A 14,967-nucleotide genomic window follows, 5' to 3' on the forward strand; every position below is an offset into this window, starting at 1 on the left:
TCCAAGGGTGATTTTAAGTCAGCACAGCTTTCTGGTGGCACAGGGGTCTCAGTGCTGCTTTCTGAATTAGTAACTAACTGTTAAAAGCTGTGCACATGTGCAGGCATCTGACGCCTGTTTTAGGTAGCTGTAGTTCTGCCTTTTGTGGCCTCAAAGATATCTGTGCTTTGTTAATGACTAAGTCACGATAAATATATGCTCTTGGGGGCAAACAGCTAAGCCTTTTTGACAGTTTTGACTCTTCCATGACTGGATTTGCATATTTTTTATTGTAGGTCATAGTGAGGTGGTTTGTGTTCTTTTTGAGTGTCACTCGAGCGTATGTAGACAACGTGCCCTTTGCATGGCCTGAAACCCAGCTCTCCCCCTTTCCTGATGGTACTTACCAGCACATACTCACCCTGCACTCTTTTCATGCCGCCGTCTTTACAGATCTGATTAGCATTTAGCCTCAGCATGCAAACTTGGAGTGAATGCCTACCATGGGCATCCATCCAGGAAGTTAACGTTCTTGTGCTTATATGTACAGTCTTTGATGCTACACTGTCTTGTCTTTTTCTCTGCTTTGCTTTAACAGCACAGGGTACTCAAATGTAATTGAGAGCCACATGTTAATCTTTGCAAGTTGCATGAGTGGGAAGCTGCTACCTGCCTGTCTCAGCTATGAGGGCAAGGAGCCTGGAATGACAACATGTTACTTCTTATGCTGTGACTCACACAGAGAGAATGCCTTCCACCTGCTTCCTATGGCTGGTAGATTTTCCTGAATGCTGGGCAGGTTCTACTTCGTGGGTCCAAGCTTATTTCCTTCTGTGCATCGGGCAGCACAGACATGAATCTGGTCCCTATTCAGCACAACCTAACGGAAGCACAATGACTCCCATTTACCCTAATGACAAGTGTTCCAGGTGTATGCACTCTTAGTAGGCCAAGTGCTGTTTGGCCTAACCTCTGTCCATTCTCTTCGCTGTCTCTATTTTTGCTTATCTTCTTAGAACATAGACTGGGCTGACTTTAGACTCTACTAGAATGTGGTGGCTAGCCATGAACATTGAGAGAGGTAGACATTTTTTTGTGCTGTCCTTGGAGGGTCCACTTAGCCCTTTGCCTGACTGGAGTTGCTAAGTTGAGGTGGCAGTAGTGCACTTGAGAACCCTGTCCTCTGGACGTCTGAACTACCCTGAGGATGGAGGGAGTATGCGGGAAGAAGGATTCCACAGGGTTTGAACCTGACCACCTAACTGCCTGCTTTCACTCAAGAGAGGGAGAGAGAGAGAGAAAGAGAGAGAGAGAGAGAGAGAGAGAGAGAGAGAGAGAGAGAGAGAGAGAGAGAGTCCCGTGGCAGCTATAGGGAGCAATGGGTGTATGTATTTGACAGCAGGCTTGTTTATCTCAGTGAAAGAGAGGACAGAAAGGACCTTTTTGGCAGAAGCACTTCCTTTCTTTTCAAATTATGCTTTTAATATGCCATAAGGTTTGGAAGAGCTTTAAATGTTTAAAATAACTGGTCAGTGTTCCCAGCATAACACAGCCTCAAGAGCCTAGGAAACCTGAAGAGAAGGGGCCAGTGGGCTGCAAGTGTAGTCATACAAGGAAGAGCCTACCGCCTCCCTCCCCTTTCCTGCCCGTGAGCTTCCACTCTTGGCAAAGTGCTGCACACCAAGGCCACCATCTGTGCTCTATGCGCTAGAGCCCAGTTCGCGAGCTTCGGGCAAGGGGCTGGAGGTTGTGGAAACACACGCAGAGACAGACCGACATGCAGACCTTAATCACTGGTACCAAAAGCCCCCCCTTTAATAGCACCATGGAGGCTTAAATACACTGCACTCAATAGCCAACAGGTGAAAATCCTATCCTCTGATCCTCTAGGTAAAGCACAGCTTTTAGTAACTTCAATTAGAAGGCTCTAGACAGGGAAGAGCAGCTGAAGGCCAGGACTCATTAGTCCCAGCAGCAAAGTACCATTTGCTCTTGGGTGAAATGTCCTTATTTGCGTAAACAGAGGTAAAACTCATCTCTAAGACTCAATCCTTTTTCAAATCCTGATTAAATAATTTGATTCTTTTTTTCAAAGTTTGAAAAGCTGCACAGAAATGGTGAGAGAAAATTAATCTTTAAATTTGAGGGTTTTTTTCCTGATGATTTCCTCCCCCCCCCCCAATAATGGCAGATGGGAAGGAAGGGGGTTGTATCTTTCAGGTTTTTATTTGCTGACAGCATGTCATTCTCTGAGCCAGTGTCAGCAGAAAGGGCAGATTAAGAGGCAGTTGGAGACTTCTGTTTTACTCATAAGAGCTGGAGAATTGGGTTCTATGCTGAAGTCCCAGGACCAGCTCAACCTTCTCATTATACAACTTTCCCATATTCTGCCTCCACCTGTCCCTGCAAAGCCTGAGCTGCTGTACTCTATCTCTGCCTTCTGTAAGCCTGCCGGACCTAGAGGGCCTGGTCCCAGGGTGGGTAGGCAAGATGCCTGTACTGTACTGTCTAGTTACAGCTCCAGGACACCTCCCGGGGAACCAGATGAACACTAAAAATACAGAAAGACTTCAAGCAAATCTACAAAGCAGGTTGCGTTGTCACCTGCTCTCCCAGGGAACTTGGCTACCCCTGTATCATTATTGTACATCAGGCCGACCTCTCGTACTAGCTAGTTCTTCTCTGGCTGTCCAGGACTTAGTGACAAGATTCTGTGACGTTTGCCAGATATGAGAGAAAACTCATGAATGGTTTGTCTGTCCTTTACCACACTCCATTGCCAAGGTTGATAAGATCTGTGTGCCCTGTGCTGATTGACACTGAAGACTTAGAGCCACTGTGTCCGTCTTTTCTGTAGAAAAAGTAAAGCACTTGTTTCTTTTATAAAACTCTAGCTCAGCATGATTTTATATCATTACCTTTGGTAGTTTTTCCCCTTAAATTAGGGGGAAATAAATATAGTAGTTTATTATACAAGCCTTCAGTGTTCTGCAAAGCAAGCGACTTCGTTTTCAAGTTTCAAAGGCCTAGTAGTGGAACTGTAGTTCTTACAACACTAAAATGACACAGAAGGCTACGGCAGGACATCACAGCCCTCAGCCCTTCTTAAGTCATAGGCTGAGAGTGCCTCCTCTGGGGATATTCGGGATCCAAAGGAAACAGTATGATAGCAAACGTTATGGTGAGTTGTGAACGTCAACACTGAAGTGCTCAACTCCTGTTTTCAGTCCCTCAAATGTTGTCTAAATTCGTTACATATGCTGCTTGCAAGCCAAAGCATGAATATTGAGATGCCCGTGGAAAAGAATCAGGAACCTGAATTAAAGAGTTTTTCCTTGGTTCCTTGGCAACAAAAGATGATTAAAAACTTCTCCTTTTTATTTTCTTGTTTTTTGACCTAAGTAAATGGTTCCTTTTAAGTCTTTACTCCCCTGTGTAGCATCTTTTTTTAGTTTTATTTATATACATGTATATATATTTTTTATCCTTCTACAGGGAGTTAAATACCTGTGCATTCCAGCAGCGGACTCACCATCTCAAAACCTGTAAGTTTTTACTGTTATTTGAAGAAATTAAGAACAAGTGCAGTGTGTGCTCCAGCAGTACTTGGGCCAGCTGAAAAGCAAATGTGGGATTCTGAAGGAAATAAGCAAACGCTTGGGATCGCCTGTGCAGTTGCTGCCGTCCTGGCATAGCTGCTCTCCTGAGGTGGAGGGCGGGAGTCTGCAGAAACCCTAACTGGCTAGGCCACTGCAAGCTGCGGATGGCGGCCTTGTTATTCCCCAGTGCTGCTGTGAAGCATGAAGGCTGACTGCCCCCGGGATGCTCTTTTAAGAAGACTTGAAATCTAGGGAGACGGGCCAGTCAGTAAAGTGCCTGCTGGGCGAGCCTGAGGACCCGAGTTCAGGACCCCAGCACCATGTAAAAACTAACACAGGCGCATATCTATAACCTCCGTGCTAGGAACCTAGAAATAAACTGATCTTCAGAGCTCATTGCTCAGCTAGTCCAGCCAAATTATGGAGCCCCAGATTCAGGGAGAGACTTTGTTTCCAAAAAAAAAAAAAAATGAGGTGGGGGAGAAAACACTGGCCATCTACCTCTAGTCTCCACATACATGTACTCATGTGCATGCACAGCACACACATACACACACACACACAGACACACACACAGAGACACACACAGACACACACACACACAGACACACACAGACACAGACACACACAGAGAGACACACACACAGAGACACACAGACACACACACAGACACACACACAGAGACACACACACACAGACACACACACACACAAAATACCTGCAGTGTAGAGAAGATGGCTTAGTAAAATATTTGCCTTGCAAGCATGAGGACCTGAGTTCTACTCTCCGGAGCCTACATAAAATGGAAGGTGTTTGCAAATCTTTGGAAACTCATAGCCATGATTGTCTGACCTACATGGTGAAATCCTAGGCCAAATGAGAGACTCCATCTTAAATCAGAAGTGGAAGTTCTTGAAGGTCAACCGATACCCAGTACCCAAGTAAAGAAACAGGCAGCATTAAATTGATTCTAATATTTTATTAATCTATCTAAAATGTGGTTATTATATGTAAAAATATACATACTAACTATAAAAATTCTCAAGATACTTCTCACGCATGCCCTCACACTGTCACAGCAGTCTGATGTGCATCCTCTGCCCTGAGAGCTCTTCTCTGTTGATCGCATGCAGTCTACATCCCCTGCAGGACGGTCTAGACCTCAAGCCTGGCCGATCAGAGTGACCTGCTCTTTCCTGTTTGCCAGTCCGTTGTGTTGTCATAACTGTATAAACCTTTGACATCATGTTAGTCCTGTTTATCTTTTTTCACTCCAAAATATATGCCTATGCTTTATTTTATTTGTGCATATGTGTGTGTGTTTAACATGGGCGTGAGTGTGGGCGTGTGTGTGCCATGCTGTACACTTGGGAGATCACAGGACAGCTTCCAGGAGTGAGCTTTCTTCTTCCATCCTGGACTCCAGGGATCTAATCCAGGGTTCAGGCTTGTGCAGAAACATGTTGACCCGCCAGCCTGTCTCACGAGGTCGTCTTTGTCATTTTAACCATCTAAGAGCAATTAACAATTGTAGCTCACCTCATTGACAGCATCCACATTGAGCAGCCTCAGTAGAATGGGATGGCGCGCTGGAGACACAGTTACAAATGCAGCAAACACCCTTGGTCCCAACTGAGGCCTAGCATGAATAGGTGATAGTTCCCTCAGGCCTGCATTTGACCCTTGTAGGCTGAGATGCTAGGAACCCCATTACTTTACTTATCCTGCTGAACCTGGCTTTTGACCTGGATATTGGGTGCCAGCATGACAGCTCTCCTGGAACTAACTATATGTTACTGTTTCATCAAAAGTGCCCCAGATTCAAATGGTATTGTTAAGTCTGAAAGACCACAGGGTTCATCTTCCATTGTAAACGAGCTGGTTTATACAGATCTTTGTCAGTGAGGCAGACAACATACTTGTATTTTCTATCTCGACTGACAGGCTTCTTTAAAAGTTGTTGGAATATCAGCCATCCTTAAGTCTTCACTGCCAGAGAACAGGGAAATCATGGATCAGGCTGTAACTTTATAAGACCTCCCTGTTGCAGGAGGGGCAGGGTAGGTCTACAGTTCAGTGGGGAGTCAGACAGGGGACAGGGGACAGCGGAAATAGAGTTAGACCAGGAAAGCACTGCATAAATGGGAAGTTGGTCCAAGCTTGTTCTGCCCAGGCCAGGGGTTGTTTCTACCCCCGACTCTTGATATTTCACAGAGAGATGAGACTTTAAAAGTGAGAAAGAGAGAGGCAAGATTTTACTAGGAAAACAAAGTAGTAGCCTACCCTGGAAGGAGAAGCAGCAACTTTAGAGAACTTCCTTGGTTACCAGTCGTGTCAAGAAACAGAAGTGGTTGGAAGGGCATGGTCCCTGCGGAAGGAAGTGGGGCTCTGCCTTTCTCCGAAGACCACAGCAATCTTCTGCCCTTGTTTTGGTGACTATTTTTGGGATGATTGCTTTGCTCTCATCTCTAACCACGATTCAACCATGCAATTGAATGTGTCAGTACCTGATTGGCAGGAATCAAGCTGAACCTATCCAGGGTATGTGCTGCCAGGACGCGTGGTCCCTGGTCTTTGAGCAGCTATAAGATTTTAGCTTTTCTAGGAGCTAAGTGCCATCTTCAACTTCCATAACGGTGATCTAACACAAGTACTGACAGTCCTGCATTGTAGACCAGTGGACGAGACAAAGCAGTCATTTTAACTAGTCTACACTTACGTTCTCTCATCTGAAAACATCCATCTCTAGGATTCGGAGAGGCAGTTTTGCCCATGAGCATATCTCTGTGTCTTTCTGGCACTTTGAAAAGTGAGGATCTATCTCTACTATGCTGAGTGTCTTCAGAGTTACAGGAATGATTGTAGAAATAAGTTTTGGTGACGTAGGTTTTGTTTATCTGTTGCCAGTGAAGGTGGTTGAGTGTTTTCATGTCTTTTCTGTTGTGCTATAACAGAACATCTGAGATTGGGTAATTAATACAGAAAACAAATAAGTTTTATCCCACAGTTCAGCTTGAAGTCCAAGATTAGGCAGCCATATCTGTTGAGAGACTTGTGCTGCTTCCTAATACTATGATGGAAAGACAAAAAGAGTGAGTGTGTGTGTAGAAGAGATGAAAGGAGGGCCGGGTGCTTGAGACATTCGTGGAGGCTCTGTGCCCATGACCTAGACACTTATACCTGGCCTGCCTCCCAGTATTGCCAGATTTAGGAATTAAGGTTCCAATAAACACATTAGAAGAAGAAGCATTCAGACTATAACAGTGAGTGTGACTCCATGATAGAATCAAATGATTCACCTTAAGTTGGCAGTTGGAATGCTTACCTCTGTATGTTCTAACTTGTTTAGGGTTTCCTGTGTTACTACTCTCTAAATACGAGGAGTTCACAGTGAACCTTCACTTTCTGTATCATTGACTAATGTGGATGGCCAGGAGATCAGTCTACTTTTTTATTTAAATAGATCTAAAGATTTATTTTAATTTTATGTATATGAGTATTTTGCCTGTTTGTATGTCTGTGTACCAGGTACATGCAATACCCACAGAGGCTAAAAAAAATGGTTTTGAATCCCCTGGAGCTAGAGTTGTTAGCTTCCGCGTAGGCACTGGGAATTGAACCCATGTCTTTCAGAAGATCAGCCAATGCTCTACCACTGAGCAGTCTCTCCAAACCAGTATAAATATTCTTAATTTGGGGGGCAAAAAATAAATAAATAAGCCAAGAGAAAAACTTGAGTAGTTTGTAAAACTTTGGATTGGTAACCCAGACAGCTATCAACAGACAATCTTCAGTCTGACCACATTAACTTCTTGTGCCTGATCCCTCTCTTCAATGACAGAACAGATCCTGGAAGTCTGCACTGCTTCGTGTTTTAAACTTAGATGCTGGTTAAAAAATGATTTTCAACTTTGAATGAAATGCTTTATTTCCTAAATCTTGGACTGGGGACATACTCAGTGCTAGAATGCTTACCCTATCTGGTAAGATAAAAATTAAATATTTCTTTTTCTGCAAAGTCCTGAACAGCATGAATTCTGGCTGCTTTGCTTAGTAAGAAGTGTGTGACCTTTGACACTTCAGTCACCTGATAGCCACTTGCTGTGAACTTCAGAAAAGTTAGTTTTTTGTCTTGGCCTCAATCCTAGAGAATCTCCCCCATTTGACCTTCCATGAACTTAAAATGCAGAAACCTGGTTTGAGATAACATTAACACAAAATTTTAGCTCAGTTCCCCCAACCACCTATTCTGCCCAAGTCAGGAAATATAAAAGTTCAAGTTCTCCGTGTCCCATTAACCCCACAACCCTAGTGTGGTATGTTTTGCATGATGTTGTCATAAGAGATATGCTAGAGTGGGTGTTTGCACATTGCCATGCATGTGTGTCAAGTGGCCAGTGCCAGGGCTTAGTACATGAAGGTTTGCAAACCCATTTGCGTTTGTTTTCTCTATGGTTTCTCTAGAGCAAGTCATTTTAACCTTCTCGCTTAATAATCTGTTCATCTCCCTGAAGATTTAGAGTATTGAGATGATTATGAAATTGGATATTTTATTAGTTCTTTAGTACTTATAAAAATAAGATTGTATTCTCTCTGTATTCAAAGTAAGGAATGCTAATGTGTTTAGAAAATAGATGCTAGATATGTATTCACTTGCATTTGCTTATTCTGTTTTTATTACACAGTAGTTGGTGTTTGTAGTCAGGCAGCACTAAGCTGATAATTCCTTCCTTTTCTGCAAAGTCTGAGGGAGCTCTGACGTAGGCTCTGGAGTCTATAGCATTGCGTCGTTACAGTAGTTGCTGGTGTTCTGTGGCTTCAGAACCAAGTGGGTGTCGGTGTTTCTTGAGATTTTGTGGAGAGGTGAGCATGAGCACTACACGGAGCTCTGTAGGGGATCAGGGAATACTCTGGTCTTAGTTCACCACCCTGTCATTCTGTCTGTGTCGTCTGTGTATAGCTGACATTGTCTGTATTCCCGTTTTTCTTTCATTTGCCGTTTTTCTGTTGTGTCTGAGCAGCTTTTCAAGATCAGAGGTAGATGAGCCCTGCAGCACTGTAGCTGTGGGTCCAGAAGGTTCTTGAGGTCTTTGCGTCACTTACTCAGTGATGCACTCCTGCTCCTGGAGAAGATACAATCAGTGTTTGCTGCAATGCCGTCAGAGTCCTCTGGTCTCAGACTGTCCTTGTTACTCTTGAATTAAACTCTTCTTTTGTCAAATGATTCTGTCTTAAAGGGTAGAGAGATCTGTTTGTTTTTAAGCTATCTTTTTAAATGGATGTATCTAGCAAAGGAAAAGTGTGGTGTACATATCCTCCAATTCTTGTGTAATGGTGGCAGTTCCTGAGCATAAAGTTTGGGAGTCACTGTTAACAAGTGCTGGTTGTCTGTGTTTAATGCGCGGGGGGTGGGGGTTGCCTTCAGAGATCTAGCCGAGAGATGGGCATGGGATCCTGGGGTGTCTGGACCAATTTGGCCCCAGGAAGAATATCCCGTCATAGAGTGCTCAACCACTTTGCTTTTAAAAAGGGGGGGGGGAGGACTATAAAGTGCTTGTCTTTGCTGGGATTTTCTCATCACACATTTGGATTCAGGGGGTGAGGAGAAACATTGTATATGCCTGTAACCTTTGCTGTCAGCACAACCTTATTTGATACCACCAGCTTTGAAGTAAGATCCACCACCATTCCAGGTGGCCAGGTCACTGGCCTGGCCTCCAGCTCCAATAAGCAAAGGGTGTTGTAGGGGGCTGCTCGTTAGTCCCAGCCGTCCAGAACCAAAATAATTACACAGAAACTGTATTATTTAAATCACTGCTCAGCTGATTAGGTCTAGCTTCTTATTGGCTAACTCCTACATATTAATTTAACCCATATCTTATTAATCTGTGTATTGCCATGTGGCTGTGGCTTACCAGGTAAAGTTTCGGCATCTGGTTTCTGGTGGGGCTACAAGGCTTCTCTCTGACTCTGCCCTTCTTTCTCCCAGCATTCAGTTTAGTTTTCCCGCCTAGCTAAGTTTTGGCCTGCTATAGGTCCAAAGCAGTTTCTTTATTCATTAATGGTAATCACAACATACAGAGAGAAATCCCACATCAAAAGGGCTGAGCCTAAGGACTGTCAAATCACACCCAGGATCATGGCATCTAAGATCATGGGTCTTAGAGCAGCAGGAAGTCTCCACATGAGAGTGTCATGTGGTGACTTGCTCTATCTACCATCTTTTATTGATCTGGTCACTCATAGCCTCTGAAATGGAGAGAGAGTGGTTGAGGTACTGGTCAGTGAGAAGTAAGACCTGGCCCCCCTGGTTAATCCACATAAAGAGCATCTCTCCACCAGAGCTCCTCTCCTCCCTGAGCTGTTCTCTTAGGCTGTTGGCACTGCTGGATGAGTATGCACTTGTAGACATGCTTCCTTCTGCAGACAGGCCTGTGGCAGTCTTTGTATGGAAGTGAAGGCCAACTGTCAGCCAAGTGCGGAGCGCGAAGAGGGAACTGGGGTTCATGTAAACAGCATGCGGTGGGATGGTACTGCAGATGTGTGCTTCTGCTTCACACTGCAGCGGAAAAGAAAAGAGCCTAGACTGTGGGTATTTCCCACTGTGGAGGAGGGAGTTTAGTGACCAGAGCTTGGATTTATGTCATTTTTCCCTGGAAATAACCCCCCCCACACACACACACAACTCTGTCTGCATCACCCAGTTTTAAACCAGAGTAGCACTGGGCCAGCCCACCTCCTGGTCTTTCTTGTAAAAGGCATTTCTAGGAATGTCTGCCTGGCTTGGCCCAGTGCCTGGTTTTGTATCTGAGTCAAGTCTCAGGGTGGAGTGTTCCATCATCTCTGTGGGCATTATTGTCTCTCAGACTGAGACAGCTGGTGTCCTCATTACAGATGCTTGCCCTGCAGCCATAGTCTGTACCCCCAGCACAGTGCTGGCCATTAACAGCATCCTGTATGCTGTTCTTGATTTAGCACCTGTCACATGCAGACATGCAAACCAAAGGAAGGAAATGCTATTTGGGGGGAATAAGTGAGGCCACCTCCCCAGGCCTCGCAAGGCTCCTCAACACACTGTTGTGAGCTTGGTGCAGGTTTGAGTATTATTCAGTCCACTGTGGCAAGCTTAACTCTTTTTGTTTTTTTTTTTTTTTTTTTTTTGGTTTTTCGAGACAGGGTTTCTCTGTAGCTTTGAAGCCTATCCTGGAACTAGCTCTTGTAGACCAGGCTGGTCTTGAACTCACAGAGATCCTCCTGCCTCTGCCTCCCGAGTGCTGGGATTAAAGGCGTGCGCCACCACCGCCCGGCCAAGCTTAACTCTTGAATCTACGTCACAGTATATAGGAAGCCTGATTTCATAATGCATGAGTCTGTGACATGCAGGTGTGAGAAACAGATTTAAAAAGTTGCTGCCAGCGTGGCCTCAGTAGAAGAACTGACCTGCCCTCTGAGCCTGTAGAACAACCCCTCCCTGAAGACTCCAAGTCCTGTGTGCACTCAGAGGAGTTCTGCTGGCTTTGCCCCAACTGTGCTCACGGCAGAGTGTTCTGAGGGGTCTGTGGCTTCTTCCTCCATCTGGGTGGCACTCATTCGTTGCTTTCTGGTTTGCTTTTGTGGCTCTCTCTGGTACTCTTTTCCTCTTTCGTGCTTATAGACCAGGGATTCCCTAACAAGAGGCAGGACCTGTAGCTAGGAGAGAACTCGTGCATACTGCTGACAACCAGAGTGTGAGCAGCCTGGTGGGCAAAGGAATGTACATCTGGTCTGCAGGAACTTTAGAGTCAGGATAGCCTGTCAAGTCTGAGGTCTGGAGTCCAGTTCCTATCTACTGCAAGGAGAATGGACACCTCTGTATAAGCCATGAGGCATGTTGCAGCCTAGTAGCTTGGGTCTGTGCCTTGGTTGGGATCTTATTGCCTTAATAAAAGACCAAAACCAAAAGCAACTTGGGGAGGAAAGGGTTTAAGTCATCTTACAGCTTGTTCATCATCCTTGGAAGTCAGGGCAGGAACTGATGTCGAGATCGTGGAGGAACAAAGCTTACTGGTTTGCTCCTCATGGCTTGCTCAGCCTGCTTTTGTATAACACACAGGACAACCTGCCCAGGGGTGGCACTGCCCACAGTGAGCTATGCCTTCCCACGTCAATTATCAGTCAGGAAACTACACTACAGGTTTGCCCACAGGGCCAATCTGGTGAGGACATTTTCTCAGGTGAGGTTCCCTTTGCCGAAGACTCTAGCCTGTGTCAAGTTGGCATAAAGCTAGCCATAACAGGACACTTCTGGCCTAGGTGAGGTGGCGTGGACTTTTTTAATTCTTGAGTTAGTTTCTGATATGAGAGGGTGCATTTGGCCGTAAGTAGACTGTCTCTAATGGTGTCTCAGGGAGAGATGATGTGGAGAAGCCTGAGTGGTACTCCCAGGGGTGGCAGCAAAACTCTGTCATCCTGTGAGAACCTGGCTTCCCTTGCCGCACTTTACCCCAGAGTTCTGTGTTTCCGCTACAGCTCTTAATGTGACTTTTGTAGCTTTCTGGTTGGAGGCTAGACATGGCACATTTCTTTTGTCAGAAAGAGCAACCTTTGCAGAAATCCTCTCCCATAGCCTTCCCTCCCTCCCCCTCTTTCTTTCGTTCATCCTTCCTTCCTTCCTTCCTTCCTTCCTTCCTTCCTTTCTTTTTTTCTTTCTCTGTGGCTACAGCTGGCAGAAGCAGAATATTCTCAGAACTTGAACACTGTGCTACCCAAAACCGAATCGGTGTACTTAGCCTGTTTTGCTATGGTGTCAGAGCAGTGTCAGGGACGTCCTGGTTTGACCTGTAACTTGGGAGGCTCTGCCCTTCTGCTTCAGTTCTCCAGCACATGCACCATGCCTGGAGACACCCTCCCCACCAGCTGTTAGATTGCTCCTGCACCTTCCCTCCCCACCAGATACTGCACTGGGATTCTGATTACTAGTGTTGCCAGGTGTACAGTTTTAGCAAGGACACATTTGTGCCTGCTTTGGGCCATTTGAAAACAAGACTGCAGTTCTCTGAACCCTGTGTTTACATCTAGAAGTCTTTTCCCTGGGAAATTATCAGAAACTGGTATGCTATGCTATGCTATGCTATGCCATGCCATGCCATGCTAGAGACTTCTATAGCAGTCTTGTGTCTTTAGGTTGGTATACTTGGAATCTCTACTTTCAGTGACTCTTGTGGTTGTTGGCAGGCATGGTGTGTGTGTTGTGTGTGTATTCACTTTAGTAAAAAATGATTCCTACCTCTCTTAGGATTTTTGTTGCTATGAAGAGGTACCATGACCACATTAACTCTTATAAAGGAAAACATTTAATTGGGGCTGGCTTACAGTTTCAGAGGTTTAGTCCATTATCACCATGCCATGAAAAATGGTGGCATGCAGGCATTCATGATAGAGAAGAGGATGAGAGTTCTGTGTCTGCAGGCAACAGGAAGTGAACTCTCACAATGGGCATGGTTTGAGCATATATGATTCCTCAAAGCTCGCCTCCAGTGACACACTTCCTCCAGTAAAGCCACACCTACCTCAGTACCTCCTAATAGTGCCACTCCCTATGAACCAAGCATTCAAACACGTGAGTCTATGGGGGCTATACCCTTTCAATCCACCACATTTTACTCCCTGGCCACCATAGGCTTGTAGTGATAACATAATACAAAATGCATTTAGTCCAACTTCAAAAATCACCATGTTCTGTAACAATCTCAAACTTGTTTAAAGTCTCTTCTGAGACTCATCCAATCTTTTAGCTGTAGTCCTCTGTAAAATCAAAATCAAAACAGATCACATATTTTTCAATATAAGGCACAGGATATACATTCCTGTTCCAAAATGGAGGGAAGGGAGGATAGTACAGAAATACTGGACCAAAGCAAGACTGAAAACCGGATGGGCAAACTCCAAACTCTGCATCTCCATGTCTGATGTCAAAGAACCCTTCTGATCTCCAACTCCTGCCAGCTCTGTTGACAACACAAACTCTTCTTTTTATTGGTTTATTTCTGAGATTACCTGGTGTGAGTGAGAAGGAAACACAGAACACACAACGAACCCACTTAGGAGTTTATTAGAGGGGCGTGTACAGGCCTGGGGAATTCAGTGTGCAGAGAGAGAGAGGAAGATGGCGCATCCAGCTTTTAAAAGCTGCCTAGCACATGCGCACAGAGGGTTGATGTGGCTACGTCATACGCAGACGTCGGGCTCATGCATGCAGGCAAGGGCTTAGCTGAGTCATACGTGGAGGATGTAATATGCCTGCGCGTGGGTCCCTTTAATATCCCCAGGGGCCATTAGGCACTTGTGCCTGAGGGCTTGTCTGCATATGCATGGCCTCTAGGACCCGGAAGTATCAACCTTATTATGGCTAAAATCATTACAATTTCTACTTCCTGTTAGCAGCTCCCGTGGCAAGTATCCATTGACTCTGGCATCTCCAACATTTTGGGGGTCTCCAAGTCAATCCAGGCTTCACCTTCACAGCTTCACACAATAACCTTTCTGGATCTCCATGCAAAGATACCCTTGCCACATGCCTGGCCTCAGCAGCTTTCCTTAGTTTTGAAGGCGATTCCATAACCCCTTTATTCTGTTCTTGACCTCTAAAGTCAGAACTGCTTTGCCAAGCTGCCAAGTTCTGCTGCTTCCTGGGGCAGGAACATGGTCTCCTTATTCAGTTTCATCTTCACCAGCCTTCCGTTTTCCATAGCTTCCTTTGCTGCCTAAGCTTGTTCTGGAACTTGCTCTTTAGACCAGGTTGGCCTTGTACTCATAGATCTGAGACCTGTCTCCTGAGTACTGGGCTTAAAGGCATGTGCTGCCATGCCCAGACCTAAGCTCTTCTTTAATTCCTTTCCACACGTCGGAAGCTTAGCTGTATTGGATCTTGCCATGAGGTCTCCACTCCCTTTATTCAATTCATTCTTTCTTTTCATCTGTTTATCTCCTTGAACACAGGATTTAACTCCATTCTACTTCCTGGTGCTGCTTTTCTCCTCAAACTGTACATTTTATATTTTTCTTTGCTCAGCTTGCTCCTTTTCATTTTAGATCTTCATAAGAGTGAGTGCTAGTAACTGTACAACAGAGTCTATGCTAGGCTGTTTTGAGATTTCCTCTGCCAATGGAATTAATCCAAGACTCTTAATTTAGCCTCAAGCAGACTTTACAGACAATGGCAAAAGCAGCCACATTCTTATCCAAAGCATCACAAGAACTAGTCTCTAGGCCACAAACTAAAATTCTAATCCTCTGTAACCTCTTGAGCCAGGCCCACACAGTTCGGGTCACCTCAGCACCACTGTCTTCCGTGCTCTTTTGGGTATGGCCCATTAAGCCTCACTTAAAGGATATAACAGTGTTTCTAATC

General features: G+C 45.1%; 1 protein-coding gene across 4 annotated transcripts in view; it reads left to right on the top strand.

The window, feature by feature from the left end:
- Nucleotides 1–14,967, top strand: part of Dusp22 (dual specificity phosphatase 22) — a 56,213-nt gene that overhangs the window by 33,308 nt on the left and 7,938 nt on the right. For all 4 annotated transcript variants that reach the window (XM_038335388.1, XM_038335387.1, XM_038335390.1 and 1 more), the window contains exon 4: nt 3,475–3,524. In XM_038335388.1, the coding sequence (XP_038191316.1) occupies nt 3,475–3,524 (50 nt within the window). The remainder of the gene's footprint in view (nt 1–3,474; nt 3,525–14,967) is intronic.

Source organism: Arvicola amphibius, chromosome 6 (assembly GCF_903992535.2).
Source record: "Arvicola amphibius chromosome 6, mArvAmp1.2, whole genome shotgun sequence".
Taxonomy (NCBI): Eukaryota; Metazoa; Chordata; class Mammalia; order Rodentia; family Cricetidae; genus Arvicola; species Arvicola amphibius.